Raw genomic sequence first — 25064 nt, 5'->3', positions numbered from 1 at the left:
GAAAGTCTTAGACCTTAGATTACAGCTCGCGTACTTTATAACATAATAATGAAATAAACGAAAGAAACAAAGCTCTTAAGTTTGTGTGGATTCACATAAAACGAGTGTAGTACTTGTAGTGCTACCAATAAGCCAAATGAGGGTTGTTGTACTTCCATCCATTTTACTTTGTAAAGCACCAGGAAGAAAAACTAAATTAACTGAAACCGCTGTATTTCTGAAATTAGTCTGTATGCTATAACCGGGGGAGAAGATAACTACATTCCACATTAAGAAGGAAAAGAAATGTATCTGTCTTTTATGAACAAAATACGCACAAGTTTATGAGCCCCACCCACCATAAACCCAACACTTCCTTATTACTCTGTTGTTCCATACTTCACATAAATATGCAGTTTTCCCTTCTTAAAGCAGTATTAATAGGACACAGCACGAGACCTGTATATAAAAACACACATGCACCTTTAAGACAATGTGAACGTGAAGGCTGTTCTTTACAGTCCTTGAAAAGCTTTGGCCCTCTTTGTAAGCCATGCATACTACTTGTGAAAATATTTTCTGTGGTAATTTACAGTGCCCAGTACATTCAAACAGGGTGACGCATTACAGAACAGGGCGGACTGAATCAATGTGAGGAAATAAACTTCCTGCTGTACTTTGGTCTGTTTATTCATGATTCATAATTCCTGCTTTTTCCCAATGTTTTTCTAAACATTCCTTTAAATTACATCAACCACATTAGAAAAAAATACAAAAACTTCAGAGGATTATTTTATTTATTTATTTAAATTTGCTTTTACATTTAAAACAATCTACAGAAGAGAAAGTACAACTTGTACTAAACTGTCTGGAATCAAATGTATTTAAATACAAAGTTTAATCATAAGTGTAAATGGACATTTAAACTTACAAATTAACTTAATACTCCCAACAGTTTTTTAAACTTGTCCTTCACATGTCAGGTTATTTTTGTATGACCTCCACATGCCCCCTGTTCACAATTACTTGGCAAGCACGCAGAGATTCAAATTTATTTAATGGATTTATACTGAAGTTTAAAACTGAGACTTAAAAAAAGAGTGATTTCATATTAACGTGGAACCAGGTGATTATAAGCAAAAAGAAATGTTCAAAACCTTGTGGAAACTGTTTATCAAATAGTGTTTTCTGAACATAAAAGTGAACATTATATGATCATTCACATGCAGCAATGTGAAATCAAATTAAAACAAAATATAATGACTTTTGTGACACTCCACGTAGCCAAACCATTTATATCATATCGTATATCTGGGTACACGGGCCTTTCTTAACTTATCCAGATCTTCCCTGAAATAAGACCACAGACAGGAGGAGAACCATTATTCAGTCATATCAAATCACAGGATCTTCACATTCACAGAATGGAAATTACTACAATTGTCCAAAATTATCTCTATATTATGCTAGCAAACTCCTGAGGTATTTAATACAAATCTTAACAACAATTGAGAAGTGACGCTACATATACTTAAGCAATTTTAATTCATAACATGCGTGTACATTAAGGAAGTCCAGGTGACCAGTAACTTTTTATGTCATGGTAATGTTTGCATTGATTATGTATCCAGGTTCACACTTTAACATTGCTGATGACAACTATCTCTTCAGAGGTTAAAAATCCTCATTCCATCCATCATTTGGACTCTTCATATCCAACTTGTAGGAAACAAAAAGGAAACTGGCTATCAACACAGTTATCCAAAATGATCTTGAGCAAATGGAATCTCTGGATCTCCACATTCAACCTCTGCAGGGAAAGAAAGTAGAATTGCTGCAGTTTTAAAAATGATCTTTTCCGCTATATGTATTAGCCTAATTTATACTACGCAAGAAAAAGCAAAACAAGTTATTGAAAAAAAATCAAAACATTTACTGATACATCTTGAAGGCTCCGGCTTGAATATTCCATCTTCCAAACAAATCAACTGTCTTAATCCAACAAGTGTATAATCCTTTTTACAGGTGTACTGTATAACTTCATTATACTCATAGATATCTTTATTTGGACTGAAAGAGCCATACTCTACTACAGGGGGTGACTCACATTGTATCATTGGAAAATAAAAAATAAAAAATAAAAATCTATCAGAATGAAAACTAACAGTGAGCTTTTAATCAGGGGTGTGACTTGTATTAAGACAAGACAACCAACCTTCACATACAGGCAACCTGCCCAACCACCCTTGGCTTCCACAAGTGAGTTCTCCTCCACCAAGTGGCATATGACTGATTAGAGGAAAAAGACTGGTTTAGGAATTTTTATTTCACATGACACAGAACAGCAAGTAAACCCGACCTGACACTCATTCTGATTTGTTTGTTTGTTTGTTTTTTAAGATAAGAAAAATTGCAACATTTTAGTGATTTAACATGCTACTACTAATTTCAATGTAAAAACTAATTATCTGAGCACTGTTTATTAGAGCTAACATTGTATTACTAACCCAGGGTTACAAATGAGCACTGCTTTATCACCAAATTCAGTCCCAGGATGATATTCAATCTGTCCATTTTCAACTTCATGCACTGGGCCACAGTTGTACCCTGAAACAGGAAAAATAAGGATTGGACATTTAGAATTTTTTTGATAATATTATGTGTAATTATCTCAACAAAATTAGTCTACTGTTTATGTAACATGTTTATGTGAGTTAGACATTTTATAGGGGTAGACATTTTTTTAAACAACAATTTTAAGAATGTTTCCAGGATAGCGAGTAAATTCTACCTGACGCTCATTCTGATGTCCTTAAACTGGCTGTGAAACACAGCTGCTATAAGAAATTTGAATTTAAAATCAAGTCTTAATACTCACTTTGGCATTTCAACCGCACAGGACTCCAACTTCCAGCAGTACAAGTAACACTTGGGGACCCTCCTGCAGACTCATATCCAGTATTACAGGCAAAAGTAACTGTGGTCCCATCTGGGAAACTAGTTAGAAGAATGTCATTGCCCTTTAAATCCATATTTTCTCCAACAGGTCTGGAACAGTCTTGAGCTGTACATGGAAAAAAGAAACAGAAAAAAAACAGAGAACAAGTTATTGAAAAAGATTCAAAACATTTACTGATACATCTTAGAGGCTCCGGCTTGAATATTCCATCTTCCAAACAAATCAACTGTCTTGATCCAACAAGTGTATAATCCTTTTTACAGGTGTACTGTATAACTTCATTATACTCATAGATATCTTTATTTGGACTGAAAGAGCCATACTCTACTACAGGTGGTGACTCACATTGTATCATTGGAAAATAAAAATAAAAATCTATCAGAATGAAAACTAACAGTGAGCTTTTAATCAGGGGTGTGACTTGTATTAAGACAAGACAACCAACCTTCACATACAGGCAACCTGCCCAACCACCCTTGGCTTCCACAAGTGAGTTCTCCTCCACCAAGTGGCATATAACTGATTAGAGGGAAAAGACTGGTTTAGGAATTTTTATTTTACATGACACAGAACAGCAAGTAAACCCGACCTGACACTCATTATGATTTTTTTTTTTTTTGGGGGGCTTAAGATAAGATAAATTGCAACATTTTACTGATTTAACATGCTACTACTAACAATTTCAATCTAAAAACTAATTATCTAAACACTGTTGACATTGTATTACTAACCCAGGGTTACAAATGAGCACTGCTTTATCACCAAATTCAGTCCCAGGATGATATTCAATCTGTCCATTTTCAACTTCATGCACTGGGCCACAGTTGTACCCTGAAACAGGAAAAATAAGGATTACATTGGACATTTAGAATTTTTTTTGATAATATTATGTGTAATTATCTCAACAAATATAATCTGTTTATGAAACATGTTTATGTGAGTTAGACATTTTATAGAGGTAGAGATTTTTTTAAACAACAATTTTAAGAATGTTTCCAGGATAGCGAGTAAATTCTACCTGACGCTCATTCTGATGTCCTTAAACTGGCTGTGAAACACAGCTGCTATAAGAAATTTGAATTTAAAATCAAGTCTTAATACTCACTTTGGCATTTCAACCGCACAGGACTCCAACTTCCAGCAGTACAAGTAACACTTGGGGACCCTCCTGCAGACTCATATCCAATATTACAGGCAAAAGTAACTGTGGTCCCATCTGGGAAACTAGTTAGAAGAATGTCATTGCCCTTTAAATCCATATTTTCTCCAACAGGTCTGGAACAGTCTTGAGCTGTACATGGAAAAAAGAAACAGAAAAAAAACAGAGAACAAGTTATTGAAAAAGATTCAAAACATTTACTGATACATCTTAGAGGCTCCGGCTTGAATATTCCATCTTCCAAACAAATCAACTGTCTTAATCCAACAAGTGTATAATCCTTTTTACAGGTGTACTGTATAACTTCATTATACTCATAGATATCTTTTATTTGGACTGAAAGAGCCATACTCTACTACAGGTGGTGACTCACATTGTATCATTGGAAAATAAAAATAAAAATCTATCAGAATGAAAACTAACAGTGAGCTTTTAATCAGGGTGTGACTTGTATTAAGACAAGACAACCAACCTTCACATACAGGCAACCTGCCCAACCACCCTTGGCTTCCACAAGTGAGTTCTCCTCCACCAAGTGGCATATAACTGATTAGAGGAAAAGACTGGTTTAGGAATTTTTATTTTACATGACACAGAACAGCAAGTAAACCCGACCTGACACTCATTATGATTTTTTTTTTTTTTTTTTTAAGATAAGATAAATTGCAACATTTTACTGATTTAACATGCTACTACTAACAATTTCAATCTAAAACTAATTATCTAAACACTGTTGACATTGTATTACTAACCCAGGGTTACAAATGAGCACTGCTTTATCACCAAATTCAGTCCCAGGACGATATTCAATCTGTCCATTTTCAACTTCATGCACTGGGCCACAGTTGTACCCTGAAACAGGAAAAATAAGGATTACATTGGACCTTTAGAATTTTTTTTTGATAATATTATGTGTAATTATCTCAACAAATATAATCTGTTTATGAAACATGTTTATGTGAGTTAGACATTTTATAGAGGTAGAGATTTTTTAAACAACAATTTTAAGAATGTTTCCAGGATAGCGAGTAAATTCTACCTGACGCTCATTCTGATGTCCTTAAACTGGCTGTGAAACACAGCTGCTATAAGAAATTTGAATTTAAAATCAAGTCTTAATACTCACTTTGGCATTTCAACCGCACAGGACTCCAACTTCCAGCAGTACAAGTAACACTTGGGGACCCTCCTGCAGACTCATATCCAGTATTACAGGCAAAAGTAACTGTGGTCCCATCTGGGAAACTAGTTAGAAGAATGTCATTGCCCTTTAAATCCATATTTTCTCCAACAGGTCTGGAACAGTCTTGAGCTGTACATGGAAAAAAACAGAAAAAAAACAGAGAACAAGTTATTGAAAAAGATTCAAAACATTTACTGATACATCTTGGAGGCTCCGGCTTGAATATTCCATCTTCCAAACAAATCAACTGTCTTGATCCAACAAGTGTATAATCCTTTTTACAGGTGTACTGTAAAACTTCATTATACTCATAGATATCTTTATTTGGACTGAAAGAGCCATACTCTACTACAGGTGGTGACTCACATTGTATCATTGGAAAATAAAAATAAAAATCTATCAGAATGAAAACTAACAGTAAGCTTTTAATCAGGGGTGTGACTTGTATTAAGACAAGACAACCAACCTTCACATACAGGCAACCTGCCCATCCACCCTTGGCTTCCACAAGTGAGTTCTCCTCCACCAAGTGGCATATGACTGATTAGAGGAAAAAGACTGGCTTAGGAATTTTTATTTTACATGACACAGAACAGCAAGTAAACCCGACCTGACACTCATTATAATTTTTTTTTTTCTTTTTTTGGGGGGGGGGCTTAAGATAAGATAAATTGCAACATTTTTCTGATTTAACATGCTACTACTAACTTCAATCTACAAACTAATTATCTAAACACTGTTGACATTGTATTACTAACCCAGGGTTACAAATGAGCACTGCTTTATCACCAAATTCAGTCCCAGGATGATATTCAATCTGTCCATTTTCAACTTCATGCACTGGGCCACAGTTGTACCCTGAAACAGGAAAAATAAGGATTACATTGGACATTTAGAATTTTTTTGATAATATTATGTGTAATTATCTCAACGAATATAATCTGTTCATGAAACATGTTTATGTGAGTAAGACATTATCTAGAGGTAGACATTTTTTTAAACAACAATTTTAAGAATGTTTCCAGGATAGCGAGTAAATTCTACCTGACGCTCATTCTGATGTCCTTAAACTGGCTGTGAAACACAGCTGCTATAAGAAATTTGAATTTAAAATCAAGTCTTAATACTCACTTTGGCATTTCAACCGCACAGGACTCCAACTTCCAGCAGTACAAGTAACACTTGGGGACCCTCCTGCATACACATATCCAATATTACAGGCAAAAGTAACTGTGGTCCCATCTGGGAAACTAGTTAGAAGAATGTCATTGCCCTTTAAATCCATGTTGTCTCCAACAGGTCTGGAACAGTCTTGAGCTGTACATGGAAAAAAAAAGAAAAGAAAAAGATACAAACAAAAAGAGAGAACACAGTTTTTAAGAACAGGGTAACCCAAAACAAAACACCATGCTGTGTTTACCTAATCCGCACTGCACTCACCTTGAGCAGTAACTGCCAAAAAGCCAAGACTGCTCAGCAGAAGGACTGCAGTAATACCCATGACAGGATCTGACAAGTTTAACTGAAACCAAGAGCCTTTTCTGGTACAAAAAGGCAAACACAAGAAAGACAATCAGAGATATTACTTGGTCATCATAACTGGTACTAACAAAGGCTCTTTATTCGAGCAGGTCTGTCACTGCTAACACATTAATTAGCGGACAGGTGGAAGGGGCATACGTTCGGTTTATATATTTCGCAAAACCAAAACCTAAACAGCAATCAAGTTTAGGTTAAAATATGAAATATCAGAAAATACTTGCTTCCTCTTTCCCCCTTTGTCGCGGCAGAAAACAAACCTAAAGTCTGTCCATATTTTATAACTTGAAGGCCACGATGTCTTCGATTGGCCGATCAACATGTGTTAAACTAAATGACAGTTCGGTACGGGGAAAAAACATGGCCATGAATTCTTGCAGGTCAGGGTATTGGACTCGCTCTGTCTTCCTTGGTCCAACGATACCATGGGTGGTAAAAAAAAAAAAAAAAAAAAAAAAAAAAAAAAAAAAGAAAAGAAAGAAAGAAAGAAATCAAAAGAAAACAAAATCTTATAAATAATGACGGTTAAAACAAACGATACCATACCTTACGTCTGAATCACAGTGGTGGCCGCTACCAGTCCTGTCCTGGAAGGTTATTTGGGGTTTCTGTTTGTTTTAATGTGGGTTGCGTCCCCTTCTCGGAAGTAAGCGCGGTCAAACAGTGACGTGCTTTTTTTAGACCTTGGACCAAAGCTTTATAATATAATAATGAAATACACGAAAGAGACTAAGCTCTTACGTTTGTGGGGATTCACATAAAACGAGTGTACTATTTGAAGTGCTACATATTCAACAACAAGGAAACTAGATATCAACACAGTTATCCAAAATGACCGTATCTACCATTAGCCAGGAGATTGGTCCAACTGAGACTATAAAGGGAAAGTTGGAATTAAAAAAACATATTAAATACATGTACATATTGTAGTAATAGCAAATCCTCCACAGAGAAAATTAAATGATATGATTACATATGATTAGACTGGCACGTCAGTTTCCGCTATATATATTTAATTTTGTGTAATATACTGAGATAATTATAATTAGAGCTATTTGTATTTATTAGAGCTATTTTGTTATGTTTTATAATTTTGTAATATGCTGTATTATTTCACTTAGTTTCATTAGTTACTGTTTTTAAGGTCTTGGAGCAACTGTATCCACATAATTTCCTCTTTGATTAATACAGGGTTTTATTTCTGATACAGATACATGTTGGTTGAACAGGCTTAAATGTTCCATCATCTACACATGACAACAACATCGATCAACTGTGTCTATATTCCTTTTTACAGATTTACTCTATAGCTTTAATATAGTCATATTATACTTTGTTTATAATTTTTTTTACACATTAAGGGAACACTGACAGGGAATATTAGAGCATATTCCTCCTATACTGGCTTATCTTCATTTGCTCCCTGTTATATCCAGAATAAAATTTAAAATACTTCTCCTCACATACAAGGTCTTGTGTAATCAGACTTGATCTTATCTTTTGCAATAGAGAGGAGGTGTGAATGGTTATTGAAGGGCAAGATCAGGAAGGCTAAGGACAATTACAGGAGAAAGCTGGAGCGGAAACTCCAGCAGAACAGCATGATAGAGGCGTGGAGTGGCATGAGGACAGTTGCTGGATTCAGGCCATCCAAGGAGTCGGGAGTGGTGTTTGACACTGTAGTAAATGTTCACCCCCCCGCCACACCCCCACACACCCATACTGACTTACCTGTAGTCAGCCTGCAATCCACAGCCAAGCCACTGTCTCTCCCTCTTTCTCCACATTGCAACATAGCCTTCTGGTAAAGTCCTGACACTCCTCCCCAAAGTATCACTTTCACTCATGACCAGATTCAGAGACAAATGAGAAGATCTTCTCAGGGTGAGTCTCCATGTCCTCAAAGCCTGTGCCACACAGGTTTGTGGAGACTTTCATAAACTGTTCATGATGAGTCTGAGTCTGCACAGGGTCCCAGTGCTGTGGAAGACGTCATGCCTTGTTCCTGTACCAACGACACCACATCCCAGTGGCCCCCAGGATTACCTACTTATGACACTGTCATTGGTAGGTAATCTTTCCATGACATGAACACCCTGAAAAGACTCATCCTTGACCATCCTTGACCAGCCAGCAAGACCTGTGAGGTTCATGTTTTTTAACTTTTCCAGTGCATTCAATATCATCAGGCCGACCTTCCTGGGTGATAAGATGACAGTTATGCAGGTGGACAGCTCTCTTGTTTCCTGGATTGTTTATTACCTCAATATGTGTGTCTTCAACATTGTGTGTCTGACAAAGTGATCAGCAGCAAGGGACCATCCTCTAGCTGTTTCCTCTTCGCCATCTACACCACAGACTTCAGCCACTACACAGAGACCGCCATCTTCAGAAGTTTTCTGATGACTCTGCAGTGGTTGGATGCATCACTGAGGATGATGAAGCGAAGTTGACTCCTTTGTCACGTGCAGAATCATCTGCAGCTCAACGTAAGAAAGACCAAAGACAGTTGGCCTATCACAGCTGTCTTAGGGCGAGAGCCACCAACCGTAACAGTTCATGCATAATATCAACTTTACTTATGTTACTGATTTAGAATTGGGATTGTTAAAAGAAAATTGAGTGTTTATTTGTGGTTATAGGATAAAGATAATCTCTTTTTAATCTTTTCAGTGTGTTAAATAATTGAATAAGTTCTTTACATTATTGAAATATAATGATACAATTAAACAAATAAAGCAAGAATTTAGGAATTAGCTTCCATGATCCATGAATTAAATGAATGAGAGACATTCATAAAATTTCTAAATTACTCCAAAACCACATTGACGACTCGTCCAGGAGGTCACAAGAGAAGCAAAAACAACATTTAAAGGACTGCAGGCTGCACTTCCCTCAATTAAGATCAGTGTTCATGATTTAACAATAGGAAACAGACTGAGCAAAAATGGCATCTATGGAAAATAGACATTAATGCAGTTTTTAAAAATACCCTCCTCCACAGTACATATTAGCCCAATTTAGGCTACACGAAAAAAATGCAGAACAAGCTATTGAAAATAATTAAAAACACTTTAGAGGATCAGGCTTGAATGTTCCATGTCACTGTAAAATATAAAAAAAAATTTATCAGAATGAAAACAAACAAGTGAGCTTTAAATCAGGGGCGTGTGCTATCAATTCCACACCAGAATGAAAACTTTTTTTTTACAAGTGTATTGTATAACTTCTCCATAGTCACAGGATTCTTTACTTGAACTGAAAGTGTAATCTGCAACCACAACTAGTAGACTGCAAGTCGACACTGAAAACTGAAAGTTGTGTCTATTAGAACTGCAACAGACATCAAGATAAAATAAGTAATGATAAGATCATTTCTGCAGTGTCAGAGATATGAAGACTAAAATAATCACATACCAGCTAACATAAAAAGCTTAAATATACAATATATGCAATTTATGTTCCATAAACGCCACATATGCAGAAAGTCTAAGGATATAACTAGTGTTTTGGAAAACACATGAAGTGGGTCTGAGTATAGGATGCAGGTGCAAATGGGAGCTCACCTCACATTAGACATTCACTTTGATATAATCACCCACTGAATCATAGACTACAAGGTGAACTAACATTGGTAAACTATTTACCAATGTGCTCTAAATGATTCACGTGCACTCTAGCTTTTTATTGGTCATGCTCCAGTGTTAATGGCTACACTCACACCATTTATTGTGGTAGGAGTGATCAGCCAGCCCACATTTGGAGATGGTCTGGCTTACAACTTTACACTGGACTTCACTAAAACTTCGGAGGAAACTCGTCTCACAAAACATACTTGCTATGACCATTTGGATTTTTTTGCAACTTAGAAATTTCTTGCAGTTACTGTTTCTGACATAAAACAGTTTTATGATTAGGAAGATTTACTTATAACTATAAAGTAAATCTACTGGACCTTTGACACTTTTATAGTGTTCTGTTCAAATAACAAATGAAGTCCCAGCCAAAGGTTTTGGCTGTTGCAGACATTCACTTTTTATGCTTCATACACTTTGACACGTCAGATGTTATGATGATGATTGTGCAGGATGATCAGAAGCAGCATATACATGAATTACAAAGAGCTTCTGGGTTTAGCCTAGAAGTTGATGTCCAGAATGACACAGAGATTTGCATTTATTTTGATAAATGTTTGATGATCCCTGTATTTTGTATTTATATTTTATTTATTTGTCTGTGACTATGTACAAAAAACATTAATGTCCCAAAAGAAGAGATTTATTGTACCAGATTTAGCCGATACCTACTTTCCAGCTGCAGTTCTTGAGACGATCTTATCAATTATTCTTCAATCCCACCAGACCAAAACGGCAATGCTGGTTACTAATAGCATATTGTAAATACCCAAAGAATAAAACTTGTTGATTTAGGACTTAGGCCAAAATGTCAGATATTTCAAATCAATTTAAATCTGATATTTTGGTGCTAAGGAGAGCATTTCTGTACATGAGTTGGTTTCCCTGTGTATTGTCTGTATGTTTTTCTCTGATAGACTGGCAATCTGTCCATTGTGCAGACCACCTCTTCCCCAAAGTCAGCTTGGTTAGGAACAGAATATCATCACAGTATTGTTGGATTGTTGAAGGTGTACTTTGATGACCTCTTAAAGTTACTGACACTTCTTCCATAGAGGAAGCAAAGTCTCAGGACGAGGAGGACAACTCTTTCATCACTGAGGGTGAGGTCACTGAGGCAGTTAAATAACTCCTTGGTGGCAGGGCTCCTGTGGTGGATGTGATTTGCCCTGAGTTCCTGAAGGCTCTGCACGCTTTAGGGTTGTCTTGGTTGACACGCATCTACAATTTTTCCTGGAGATCAGGGGTGGTACCTCTGGATTGGCAGACCGGGGTAATGGTTCCTATCTTTGGGAAGGGGGACTGGAGGGTGTGGTCCAACTATTGGGGGATCACACTCCTCAGCCTCCCCGGAAAAGTCTATGCCAGGGTGCTGGCAAGGAGAGAGTCTATTAGTTGAACCTTGGATACAGGATACAGGTGGTGGCCTCCAGCTTGCACTGGAGTGGTTCGCAGCCGAGTGTGAAGCAGCAGGAGAGGGGAGCAGGAGATTGATGGATTAGTGCTGCAACTGCAGTGATGTGGACGTGTACTGGTCCGTGGTGGTGAAGCTCTTGATTTACTGGTCTTTCTATGTCCTTTTCCTCACCTATGGTCACAGATACAAGTGCCAGGAATGAGCTTTCTCTGAAGGGTGGATGGTCTTCCATTCCTCCATTCAGGAGGGGCTCAGAGTAGAGTCGTTACTCCTCCACACCAAAAGGAGCCAGTTGAGGTGGTTTGGGCATCTGACAAGGATGCCTCCTGGATGCCTCCTGGTTGAGATGTTCAGGGCATGTCCCACTGAGAGGAGGCCCCAGTATTAGTAGGTGTATTGGTATATCTTTAAGAGAGAAATCAAGTACCCAGGTAGTATCACTGCTAAAAATTAAATATATAAAATACAGAGAGACTTTATATTGTCTGAAATGAAAAGTTTTATTATTTTAACATTAAGTGTAACAAAATCAACTACAGTACAATGTGAGTAGTAATTAATCTGGAATTTTCTGACACTTTCTCTAAGAATGGAAACAAAATAGTATCAGTCAAGACCCAGTATATTCCTGCTTTTTCCCAATGTTTTTCTAAACATTCCTTTAAATTACATCAACCACATTAGAAAAAAAATACAAAAACTTCAGAGGATTATTTTATTTATTTATTTAAATTTGCTTTTACATTTAAAACAATCTACAGAAGAGAAAGTACAACTTGTACTAAACTGTCTGGAATCAAATGTATTTAAATACAAACTTTAATCATAAGTGTAAATGGACATTTAAACTTACAAATTAACTTAATACTCCCAACAGTTTTTTAAACTTGTCCTTCACATGTCAGGTTATTTTTGTATATGACCTCCACATGACCCCTGTTCACAATTACTTGGCAAGCACGCAGAGATTCAAATTTATTTAATGGATTTATACTGAAGTTTAAAACTGAGACTTAAAAAAAGAGTGATTTCATATTAACGTGGAACCAGGTGATTATAAGCAAAAAGAAATGTTCAAAACCTTGTGGAAACTGTTTATCAAATAGTGGTTTCTGAACATAAAAGTGAACATTATATGATCATTCACATGCAGCAATGTGAAATCAAATTAAAACAAAATATAATGACTTTTGTGACACTCCACGTAGCCAAACCATTTATATCATATCGTATATCTGGGTACACGGGCCTTTCTTAACTTATCCAGATCTTCCCTGAAATAAGGCCACAGACAGGAGGAGAACCATTATTCAGTCATATCGAATCACAGGATCTTCACATTCACAGAATGGAAATTACTAGAATTGTCCAAAATTACCTCTATATTATGCTAGCAAACTCCTGAGGTATTTAATAATACACATTTTAACAACAACTGAGAAGTGAAGCTACATATACTTAAGCAATTTTAATTCATAACATGCGTGTACATTAAGGAAGTCGAGGTGACCAGTAACTTTTTATGTCATGGTAAGGTTTGCATTGATTCTGTATCCAGGTTCACACTTTAACATTGCTGATGGCAACTATCTCTTCAGAGGTTAAGAATCCTCATTCCATCCATCATTTGGACTCTTCATATCCAACTTGTAGGAAACAGAAAGGAAACTGGATATCAACACAGTTATCCAAAATGTCCTTATCTACCATTAGCCAGGAGATTGGTCCAACTGAGGTTATACAGTAAAAGTAGGAATTAAAAAACATAATAAATACACGTACACACTGTAGTAATTGCACACATTTAACACCACATCCTCAATATAATTAGACAGGCACCTCAGTTTCAGCTATATATATTTATTTTAGTGTAATATACTGAGATATTTATATTTAATAGAACAAAATATAATATTTTGTTCTATTTTATAACTTTGCAATATGCTGTATTATTTCACTTAATTTCATTAGCTACTGTACTTAGAGTCTTGGAGCAACTTTGACCACATCATTTCTGCTTTGAAAGCAATGTTTAAGCCAAACCTGATGTTTGCTTATAAATAAAAAGAATGGTTCCTGGTGTCATCCCCACAGTGAGGAAAACAGCTTTTTAATTCAAAGCTAGTACTGGACATGCACTCGACAAAGAAACACTTGTACAGCTTTTTCCAGTTGAGATCTGATACAGCAGGGGTCCCCAATCCCAGTCCACGAGGGCCAGTGTCCCTGCAGGTTTTAGATGTGTCCTTGATCAATCACAGCTGATTTAAATGGATAAATTACTTTCCCAACATGTCTTGGGGCGTTTATCAATATGCGTACTTGTGCGTACTTGCGTTCTCGTGTACTCGTGATACGTCATCAGTCGGAGACCAAGTACTGTTCCAATTCGAAGTACGCATCAAGCCGAGAACGCGAAAAAGTCCCTGATGTGTTCTCGATCCGCCCGTTTTATCGAGCATGCATCGGTGTGGACTTGGGACAGCTATATATCCCAGAATGCATTTCGTCCAAAACTCAACAGCGGACTCCCGGCACGTCGTTTTCACCCCCCCCCCCGCTCGCGGACTTCTCACTACTCAGGTTAAAGAAACCCCAGCAGCTGTCTATAGTATTGAGTGTCCACTAGAATAGAAATGAAAGCGTTCTAACATCTCACCTGCTTGTTTTTATTAAGGTATGTACACGTATGTACATGTACACTATTTTTATTAATAGAGGTTTCACTACTGAGGTTAAAAATGATATATAAGTCACTTAGATCACTTCTAAATGTTAATGTTTGGTTTATTTCAGTGTTTTATTTGTTCCTGAGTAAACCGGTTTGGCTGTGATTACAGTTAAGCTCAGGGGCGATTTTAGCCCATTTTTGGGGGTGCTTCAGCACCCCCAAAGATTTCTTACTTTTTTTGACAATATTTGCTGTTTGTGCGACACACTGCTAAAAATATAAAAAGCATACAGTGCTTGGTTGAGACATAACATTTTAACAACAAAAGTATAGATACCCCCCCTCCCTCCCAAAATGGTTTGTTCCAGCTCGCTGTTCCCCTACTCTGGCTCTACCGTTGCTGCCAGAGCGATGGTGGCTGAGACGCAGCGGAGCGGAGGTGTAAGTGCCTGGCTTAAAACAGGACATATTAGCTGCATTTAACCTTCAGTTACTCTTTATATCAGGGGTGTCAAACTCAAATACACAGTGGGCCAAAATTCAAAACTGGAACAAAGTCGCGGGCTAACATTAATATTTATTGAAAAAAAAATCTTCCTCCAGATATAAGAATGAATCTTTTCTTATGGACTCAAACAAGTTTTGCTGAAAAACTGAATATGGAACAAGCAAAGCATAATACTAAGCAATATATATATTAGCTGTATAATTCCAGTAGACCAGGTCTAATAGTAACTTGGTATGGCTTCGCGGGCCAAATGTAATTAGGCTGCGGGCCAAATTTGGCCCACGGGCCAGAGTTTGACACCTATGCTTTATATAGTTAGGTAGGAGTCAGGCCATGTTTCTTTTTAGCTGAAAAACATTACACCCAGGTAACCAGTGTTGAAAACTTGTTTTCAACACTGCAGTCCGTCCTATACTGTAGTAAAATCAGCGACATCTGACCGTCCTGTTGCTCCCATTGAAATATATATAGCCTATTTAAAATCTAAAACTTAAAATTGTCCCTAGCCTACTGTTGTTACCACTGTCCTGTTTTAAATGGATACTAACTAGCTAACTGACCGAATGCTCATTAACCTTATAACAACTGTTGTGTGTGTGTGTGTGTGTGTGTGTGTGTGTTTGTACAGAGAGACAGCCAGGTTCATAATAGATAAAAGGAAGTTTTTTCAAAAAAAGGAGCCACATTCAGGTAAAAGTGTAAAATCAAATGATCCGTCAATCAAGAATAATGTTGGATCAGTGTTTCAATATTTAAATCTTTTATTAGATGTTCATGTGGTTTGGTTATTTTCCTTTTGGTTGAAAGTAAACTGAGAGAGGACTTTTTGTTAGTGATCTTAATAGTATTTTTTCATATTAATGTAATTTTTCATCTAATTGAATACAATCTATTTGTGTATGATTGTCAGTCCAAAGAGGGAGAGAGGAAAGAGAGGAATGTGAGGAGAAAGTACAAGGTCACGAAGAACCAGGTAAGAAAACAGACAGGGAACAGTGACAGTCAAAACAGAAACTGTTAAACTGACAAAGAGAAAAAACCTGATTTTACTCATACAATCAGGAAGTTGCGTTCTCCCTATATTAAAGCTACTATACAGAATCTGCAAAACAAACTGGGTTGAAACACTTTTGACCCTCTTTAACAACATTCCAACATAACATTATCATTGATTGGGGAGATTAAAATTAATGATATATTTTTATGTGGTTCAGCCACAATTCTACTAAAACCTCAGCCAGTAATAGGTAGGCCAACCTTTGGACCGTCCAGTTGTCTGTATGACTGCTGCAGTACGTGCACCACATTTGTGCACTATCAGAAAGTGCCAAACAGAGCCCTGGTGGAGTGAGGAGCTGTAAAGAGAAGCAGAGTGATCTGTTTATATTCTAAAAATGTTTTTTAAGCTAGCTTGTTTCAAAGATTCTGTACTGCAGCTTTAAATGTTTTCCAAAAGCACACATACACTTAACTTATCAGTGTTTCTCAAACTTTTTACAGTGTGTACCACCTGATAAAAATGTCAAGTCTCCCAAGTACCACTATGAAAGCATTAAATATTACAACACAAAATTAGTATTATTAAATTAGTAAATTTAGTGTCGGATTTGTGCCGTTCACACTGTCATACCAAGATCGGATACGGGCCGCATAGGGGCGAAAAAATCGGATTTGATGCGCTTTCGCCTGCAGTGTGAACGTAGTGCATCCCTAGTGATTCATGTGGTCATTTACCCAAAGCCAAGGTATAGGTTTCTTAAATGGAAAAGTTGAATCAGATTTTCCAGCAGGAGCAGTTCATGCATAATATTGGCTTTATGTATGTTACCGATTAGAAATGAAATTGTTAAAAAAAAATGCTGAGTAATGATCTATGTCAATATGGTAAAAATCTTCTGTTGTCAGTTCTTTAACTTAATGCTGTAATTCAATAAGTGTCTTTACATTAATGAAATATAATGATACAAGAAATCAAATATTAGATGCCAAGATCCATGCATATATCCATGCTCATAGTAGAGAGTAGAGGAGAGACTCTCCACTTTTTGCTGAAAATTGCTGGCCAGGACCCCTTACTCTTCATTTACCTGCCTATTTTGCACTTTTCAAAAATATACAGGAGGAGGAGTTGGGCTCAGAATTGGGGGTGAAGTTGCACTTAAAGCAAAGAGATCATGCTTGAGCTCAGCACTTACAAAAAATAATTTTTATTTTTGACTTACGTATACACTGAGGAAGTCCAGGCAACCACTGACTATTTAGCCCACACATCACAGTAGCGGTTCCATTCATTTTGTATCCAGTGTTACACTGTAATGTCACATTAGACATGTATCCATATGGAGGTCGAGCACCGCTACTCCACTGACCAAATGGAATCTCTGGATCTCCACATTCAACCTCTGCAGCAAAAGAAAGTAGACATTGGTGCAGTTGTACAAAAATGACCTTTTCCACAGTATGTATTAGCCTAATTTATACTACATAAGAAAAAACAAAATAAGTTATTGAAAATAATTCAAGACACTTACTGATACATTTTGGAGGCTCAGGCTTGAATGTTCCATCATCTGAACAAATCAACTGTCTTGATCCGTTACGTGTATAATCCTTTTTACAGGTGTACTGTAAAACATCATTATAGTCATAGAGTTCTTTAACTGGACTGAAAGAGCCATACTCTACTACAGGTGGTGAGTCACATTGTGTCACTGGAAAATAAAGATAAAAATCTATCAGAATGAAAACAAACAGTGAACTTTTAATCAGGGGCGTGACTTGAATTAAGACAAGACAACCAACCTTCACATACAGGCAACCTGCCCATCCACCCTTGGCTTCCACAAATGAGGTTTCCTCCACCAACTGGCATATGACTGATTGGAGGGGAAAAGGTTGGTTAAGAAATTATATTTCACATGACACAGAACAGCAAGTAAACCCGACCTGACACTCATTATGATTTTGGTTTTGTTTGTTTTTTAAGATAAGATGAATTGTAAAATTTTAGTCATTTAACATGCTACTACTAATTTCAATCTAAAAACTAATTATCTAAACACTATTTATTAGAGATAATATTGTATTACTAACCCAGGGTTACAAATGAGCACTGCTTTATCACCAAATTCGGTCCCAGGATGATATTCAATCTGTCCATCTTGAACGTCTTCCACAGAGAAACAGTTCTTCCCTGAAACAGGAAAGATGAGGATTAAATTGGTTCTTTAGAAAATTTTGGATACTATTATGTATAATTAGATCAACAAATATAGTCTACTATTTATGTAACATGTTTATGTGAGTAAGATATTTTCTAGAGATTTTTTCAAACTACAATTTTAAGAATGTTTCCAGGATAGCGAGTAAATTCTACCTGACACTCATTCTCATGTCCTTAAACTGGCTGTGAAACACAGCTGCTATAAGGAATTTGAAAATCAAATCAAGTTTTAATATTCACTTTGGCATTTCAACCCCACAGGACTCCAACTTCCAGCAGTACAAGTAACACTTGGGGAACCTCCTGCAGACTCATATCCAATATTACAGGCAAATGTAACTGTGATCCCATCTGGGAAACTAGTTAGAAAAATGTCATTGCCCTTTACATCCATGTTGTCTCCAACAGGTCTGGAACAGTCTTGAGTTATACATGGGAAGAAAAAAGAAAAGAAAAGGACACAGACAAAAAGAGAGAACACAGTTTTAAGAACAAGTTAACCTAAAACAAAACACCATGCTGTGTTTACCATGTCTCAACCTAATCCGCACTGCACTCACCTTGAGCAGTAACTGCAAAAAAGCCAAGACTGCTCAGTAGAAGGACTGCAGTGATAGCCATAACAGGATCTGACAGGTTTAAAAAAAATCCAAGAGCCCTCTGTAGAACAAAACAACTGCAAACACAAGAAAGACAATCAGAGATATTACTTGGTCATGATGGCTGGTACTAAGGCTTTCCATTCAAGAAGATCTGTCACTGCTAACAAATTAATTAGCAGACAGGTGGGAGGTGCAAACATTCGGTCAAGTTTATATATTTCGCTAAACCAAAACCTTCGACCAGCCCATTCAACATATGTTAAACTAAATTGCAATTAGGTACGGGGAAAAAAATGCCCAGGAATTCTCGCAGGTCACGTATGCTACTCTCGGTCTTCCTTGATCCAAAGATGTCGTGGGTGGTAAAAAAAAATCAAATCAAATCAAAAATAAAATAATAAAAGTAAGTAAAATAATAATAATAACAACAACAATAATAAAAATAAATAATGACGGTTAAAACAAATGATACCATACCTTACGTCTGAATCACAGTGGTGGTCGCTGCCAGTCCTGTCCTGGAAGGTTATTTGGGGTTTCTGTTTGTTTTAATGTGGGTTGCGTCCCCTTCTCGGAAGCGCGGTCAAACAGTGACGTGCTTTTTCTTCAGCCAAAAGTTTCAGACTTTAGACCACAGTTTGCAAACTTTATAATATAATAATGAAATACACGAAAGAGACTAAGCTCTTACGTTTGTGTGGATTCACATAAAATGAGTTTATTGTAGTGGTACATATTCAACAACAAGGAAACTCAGTGCAGTTATCCAAAATGACTGTATTTACCATTAACCAGGAGATTGGTCCAACTTGAGACTATAAAGGGAAATTTGGAATTAAAAAACATCAAATACACATGTATTTGATGTTTTTTAATTGTCAATACAATTAGAGAGGCATGGCAGTTTTAGCTATATTTGTTTAATTTCGTGTAATATACTGGGATATTTATCATCAGAGGTATAATTTCCTCAGGGTTTTGATTCTGATACAGATACATGTTGGTTGAACAGGCTTAAATGTTCCATCATCTAAACATGATAACACCCTCGATCAACTGTGTCTATATTCCTTTTTACAGATTTACTCTATAACTTTAATATAGTCTTATTATCCTTTGTTTATAAAGTTTTTACACATTAAGAGAACACTGACAGGAAATATTAGAGCATATTCCTCTTATATTGGCTTATCTTCATTGGCTCCCTGTTATATCCAGAATTAAGTTTAAAATACTTCTCCTCACATACAAGGTCTTGTGTAATCAGACTTGATCTCATCTTACCAATAGAGAGGAGGTGTGAATGGTTCAGGTGTTATTGAAGGGCAAGATCAGGAAGGCTAAGGACAATTACAGGAGAAAGCTTGAGCGCAAACTCCAGCAGAACAGCATGATAGAGGCGTGGAGTGGCATGAGGACAGTTGCTGGATTCAGGCCATCCAACAGCAGAGGAGCTGGGGGTGGTGTGGACAGAGCAAGTGAGTTGAATGTGTTTTTCAACAGATTTGACACTGTAGTAAATGTTCACCCCCCTAATGACTTACCTGTAGTCAGCCTGCAATCCACAGCCAAGCCACTCTCTCTCCACATTGCAACACAGCCTCCTGGTAAAGTATTGAAACCCCTCCCCAAATTGTTACTTTTACGCATGACCAGATTCAGAGACAAATGCGAAGATGTTCTCAGGCAAGTCTGCTGGACCAGACAGGGTGAGTCTCCATGTCCTCAAAGCCTGTGCCACACAACTTGTGTCGGATTTGTGTGGGACTCCAGAATCTTGTGTCCTGGATTGTTTATTACCTGATAGGTAGACCACAATATGTGAATCTTCAACATTGTCAAGGTGATCAGCAGCACAGGGGGCCCGCAAGGGACCATCCTCTAACCCTTTCCTATTTACCATCTACACCACAGACTTCAGCTATACTACACAGAGACCGCCAGCTTCAGAAGTTTTCTGATGTCTCTGTGGTAGTTGGATGCATCACTGAGGATGATGAAGCGAAGTACCAGGCTGTGGTTGCCTCCTTTGTCACGTGGTGCGAGCAGAATCATCTGCAGCTCAACGTGAGAAAGCCCAAAGAAAGGCAGGAGCCAATCACAGCTATATTAGGGCGAGAGGCACCAACAGAAACAGTTCATGCATAATATCAAACATACTTACTGTATGTTATTGATTTAGAATTGGGAGCGTTAAAAAATTTGAGTGTTTATTTGTGGTTATAGGGTAAAGATAATCATCTGTGTTTTCTCTGTGGTGGGGTACTGTCCCGGGCTCTGTGGGGCTGGGCGGCGTTGCTGCACTGGGCCCCGGTCCGGATGGGCCTGGGCCCCTTTCCTGGCGGGTTGCAGAGCTCCTGGGTTTTAAATGCACCTTAGAACACACATACATCAACACTACATAAGGCGGGTGGAGGGAGGTTTGGAGTCTTCCACACCCCCGTTCTCTGCGGCCTGCTGGAGCGGGGGGGCTAGGAGGAGGTTGGCCGTCCGACTGGGGTCTGGAATGTGGGGCCTCCCTGCTGCTGCGGAGTCGGGGCAGTCTGCTTCTCCCACCGCAGGGAAAAGGGTAACATCACCTGGGTCTGGGCGCAGTTTCCCCTCCAGGGGCAAGGGTACCTAGACCCGGGGCTTAGAGTACGCTTGGGGAGTGTGATTGTGTGTACAGCGCCTCTTATGTCCGTCTCCACGTTGGGTGAGTGTTGAGTAATTGTATATGAGAGCATGAGGGTGGGAATAGATGTTTGTATCTGTGTGTGCCTGTTTGTCTGTGTCTTTATGTCAGGTTGGGTATCAGACGCCACCTCTCTGGGGACATCTCAGGCCCTCCAAGGTTTGAGGCCCATCTCCCCCACCACTTCCCCTGCCGGTGGCAGACGCCCTCAGACATCGGGTGCGTTGGTGGTTCTTTGTGTCCGGGGTGGGCGCCCAGGTACCCACCGGCTCACTCCTTGGCGGCTGCTTATCGGGGCCTGGAGCCTGGGGCCCGCCGGGCCACTGGGGATGGGGTGCCTCGGCCTCTCAGCCCGGGCTCGGTCACTCAGGCACAGCTGGCTGCCGGGCGGAGCTCACGGGCACGCCACTGCAACCCCCGGCTTCTGCTCCGCGGCTGCTGAGTGACCCCTCATCTGGGACTCTCCTCAGCTCTTTCTGGGATAGTGGCGCTGCTGCCCTCTGTTGGTCTTCCTTGGTCTCTTGTGTTCTGGGGGCCTCTGGATGTCTGGAGTTTTGATCTCCTCCATACCTGCTTCATGCCCTGGAGGACGGGGCAGTGGCCCCCCACACCCTCTAGCAGATCATTACATGAAGGAACCTTTAAAAACAAGCGCGTTCATGCTCACAGGTGCACACACGGGTGATCACACACACAAACTACACCCTTTTGGCTCCTACCTCAAAGCACACTGTGCGCTGTCGATCCTACGTGCTGCACAATAATGTTTAATATTTAGTATTTACTGTCATATTCCCATATATCATTGTGATGTTGTTTATTACTCTCGTTTTCTTCTGCTTGCTTTCTTTTTTCTTTCTCAACAGGTGATCCAGGTGATCGATATATGTATTTTTGTCTGCTTATTCTGTTGGTTTTGGTTTTGCCCTTCTCCCCGTCCCTCTTCTCAGCTGTTTTTCTTTCCCTCTTTCTTTCTCCCTTTCTTTCCACCAGTCAAGTCTGTCCCGTATTCAGCAAGTCAAAATAAAATAAACAATAAGGTGAATCAAATGGACCATTACGGCAAGGCTGGGATGGTCCATTTGGTAAAGTAAATCCGTTGGGCATCTTTCTTCGCCTTTAGACAATAATTCTGATGGCAAAAGAACCAAACGGGACAAATAAAAACAGGTTTAATAAAAAAAAAAAAAAAAAAAAAAGATAATCATCTCTTTTTAATCTTTTCAGTGTGTGGTAAATAATTGAATAATTTCTTTACATTATTGAAATATAATGATACAAATAAACAAATAAAGCAAGAATTTAAGAATTAGCTTCCATGGTCCATGAATTAAATAAATGAGACAGAAAGGAAGCACAAGCCTGCGAGCACCAGCTGTGAGCAGTTAGTCAAAAGCTTGAATTATTACCAGCATGTTTTTCTAGCATATGACAAGATACTGGAATGGAAAAATCATCTACTTCAAAAGAAACCTCGTAGTAAAGGTAAACTGCCATTCAGCATTACTCTCCATTAATCTTTGTGCCAGGAACCCTTACGGTGCGTTCACACCGAACGCGATAGAGGCGGCCAGAGCGTCAGGTTTACATGTAAAGTCAATGGAAAGAGGCTGATGACACGCGATTGCGCGTCCGGCGAAAATTCTGAAGCAGATTTGCGTCGCGAAACGCCAAAACGCCTGAACGCGCGTCAGTGTAGCGCGTCTGGCGCGTTGACTTCATGGAAAAAACCACGCGGCGTGAGTTTTGTGTTGCATTTTGTGCATACGCGTCTTTCGCCTCTACCGCTCGAGTTGGAAAAATTTGAACTCCAGCGTCAAATCGCGCCGCGTCAACCAATCAGGAGCCTGGTGACGTCGCTGTAACCAGGTCAAAGGGGCAGATCAAACCAAAGCCCTTCATTCTTCGTTCAGTATGGAGGAAAAACTAATCAGCGCAGTGGCTAATCACCCAGAATTGTACGATGCTAGCTGCTACTTCTACCGGGACAGGAACAAAAAGGAACTAGCTTGGAGGCACATAAGTGAGGAGATCGGGCAACCTGGTAAGTTCATTTGTTCTTATTTTTAATTTTCAGACTGACCCGATGAAGCCGCGCTAAAAGCTAGCAAGCCCGCCTACTGTCCCGCTATTTTTCCCACTGATGTACAAATACCGTTCTGGTTTTATGCATGTTGTCATATAGGAATATATTGTTTATTAATAAACAGCACACAGTGGTCCCGCTCATCCGTCACTGCCTCGCTTTTTAGCTGATTTTCATTGCACCGTACAGCATTGCATTCTGCAGCCTGATTGACAAATCAACTCCGTGTCGTGTCTCCTGCGCTTGCCAAATTGATCATGTTTGGTTTTGATAACCATCACGTCCAATAGAAAAAACAGCACAAAACACTCATAACTATGACCCTCATTCGAAATAGACACCTGCACCGGGAGGAAAAGGAAAAGGCGCATGAAAGTGGCAGGCAGATGAAGACAAAACGCGCATAAAAATACTTTTACGTTTTGCAATCTACAAAGGTTTGCACTTTGAGAATCAACTTGTGAGAACTGTGACTAATGTTCATGTGTGTGGGGAAAAAAGTGTATAAAGTGCGTGGCGAGGGGCTAGTTATTCTGAGAACCCCTGCTGCAATAAAACAGGGACCACTGTATATACTTTCTCTATGATTATTGTATTCAACCTGTTAACAGTTAATATTGTCTTGATAGAACCAACTGATTCTGCTGCAGAGCATCCCCGGTTGCTTCTCCTGGCTCCCCAGTCCCTGAGCTCCTGCTGCTGCACCCACAGGTATGTACAGCAAGCACTGATAGCTTTTACTTGGTGTGGGATTGCCTTGTGATCACCTTTACTAAATATCTACAACTAATCTGATTATATCCTGTTTTGTTTTTCAATGTTGAAATTAAAATCTAGTAGCAGCCTTCTCATTTCTTTGTGTTTTGTGCTGTGTTTTACACGCCCAGAGAGGAGGACAGCTCCGAGGCAGATGAGGGACGGGTCCCAGGACGGTCCATCGGCGGTGGAGCTGGCCATCCTGAAGTCCCTGAAGAGGCCACGCCAGTCTGCAATGGAGCATTTCCTCCTCAGCCTTGTTCCTGCTCTGGAGAGCAGCTGGGTCTTTTTTTTTTTTATTCCTGTCTCTCTGTAAATAGTTATATTTTATATATTTATGTTTAATGTTTTTCTCTGTGAGAATTTTAATATTATTTCAAATAAATTTTTATAATGACTAATGTCTCAGTTCTACTACACAGCAAATGTTGGCACACGACTTGACACATGTAGAATTTATTTCATATTACACTAATGACAGAATATACTAATACAGTGGGATGCAAAGGTTTGGGCAACCTTGTTAATAGCCATTATTTTCCTGTATAAATCGTTAGTTGTTACAATAAAAATGTCAGTTAAATATATCATACAGGAGACACACACAGTGATATTTGAGAAGTGAAAAGAAGTTTACTGGATTTACAAAAAGTGTGCAATAATTGTTTAAACA

The 25064-nt window shown here is 38.6% G+C and overlaps 2 protein-coding genes across 3 annotated transcripts; both read right to left on the bottom strand.

Moving 5' to 3' along the window:
• Nucleotides 1-1137: 1137 nt before the first annotated feature.
• LOC116321962 (sushi, von Willebrand factor type A, EGF and pentraxin domain-containing protein 1-like) lies at nucleotides 1138-6596 on the bottom strand. The gene is made up of 13 exons (XM_039604960.1): nucleotides 6412-6596; nucleotides 6039-6138; nucleotides 5747-5820; nucleotides 5224-5409; nucleotides 4850-4949; nucleotides 4570-4643; nucleotides 4044-4229; nucleotides 3670-3769; nucleotides 3384-3457; nucleotides 2858-3043; nucleotides 2487-2586; nucleotides 2195-2268; nucleotides 1138-1789 (listed from the first exon to the last, which is right to left on the bottom strand). Exons 1-13 carry the CDS (start codon nucleotides 6563-6565, stop codon nucleotides 1737-1739), a joined length of 1461 nt encoding a protein of 486 aa, XP_039460894.1. The 5' UTR covers nucleotides 6566-6596; the 3' UTR covers nucleotides 1138-1736.
• Nucleotides 6597-12576: 5980 nt separating this feature from the next.
• On the bottom strand, nucleotides 12577-19483 carry LOC116321995 (membrane cofactor protein-like). Of its 2 annotated transcripts, XM_031741954.2 has the most exons (9): nucleotides 19353-19478; nucleotides 18834-18949; nucleotides 18514-18693; nucleotides 18144-18243; nucleotides 17853-17926; nucleotides 17582-17761; nucleotides 17273-17452; nucleotides 16308-16405; nucleotides 12577-13517 (listed from the first exon to the last, which is right to left on the bottom strand). In XM_031741954.2, the coding sequence occupies exons 2-8, from the start codon at nucleotides 18892-18894 to the stop codon at nucleotides 16368-16370; spliced, it is 813 nt and encodes a 270-aa protein (XP_031597814.2). In that variant the 5' UTR covers nucleotides 18895-18949; nucleotides 19353-19478; the 3' UTR covers nucleotides 12577-13517; nucleotides 16308-16367. The 2 variants fall into 2 exon arrangements, with proteins under 2 accessions (XP_031597814.2, XP_039460895.1); XM_039604961.1 differs by lacking the exon at nucleotides 16308-16405 and having other exon boundaries at nucleotides 19353-19483.
• Nucleotides 19484-25064: the final 5581 nt, after the last annotated feature.

Source organism: Oreochromis aureus, linkage group 20 (genome assembly GCF_013358895.1).
Source record: "Oreochromis aureus strain Israel breed Guangdong linkage group 20, ZZ_aureus, whole genome shotgun sequence".
Taxonomy (NCBI): domain Eukaryota; kingdom Metazoa; phylum Chordata; class Actinopteri; order Cichliformes; family Cichlidae; genus Oreochromis; species Oreochromis aureus.
This window is presented reverse-complemented; position numbering and strand designations above follow the sequence as displayed.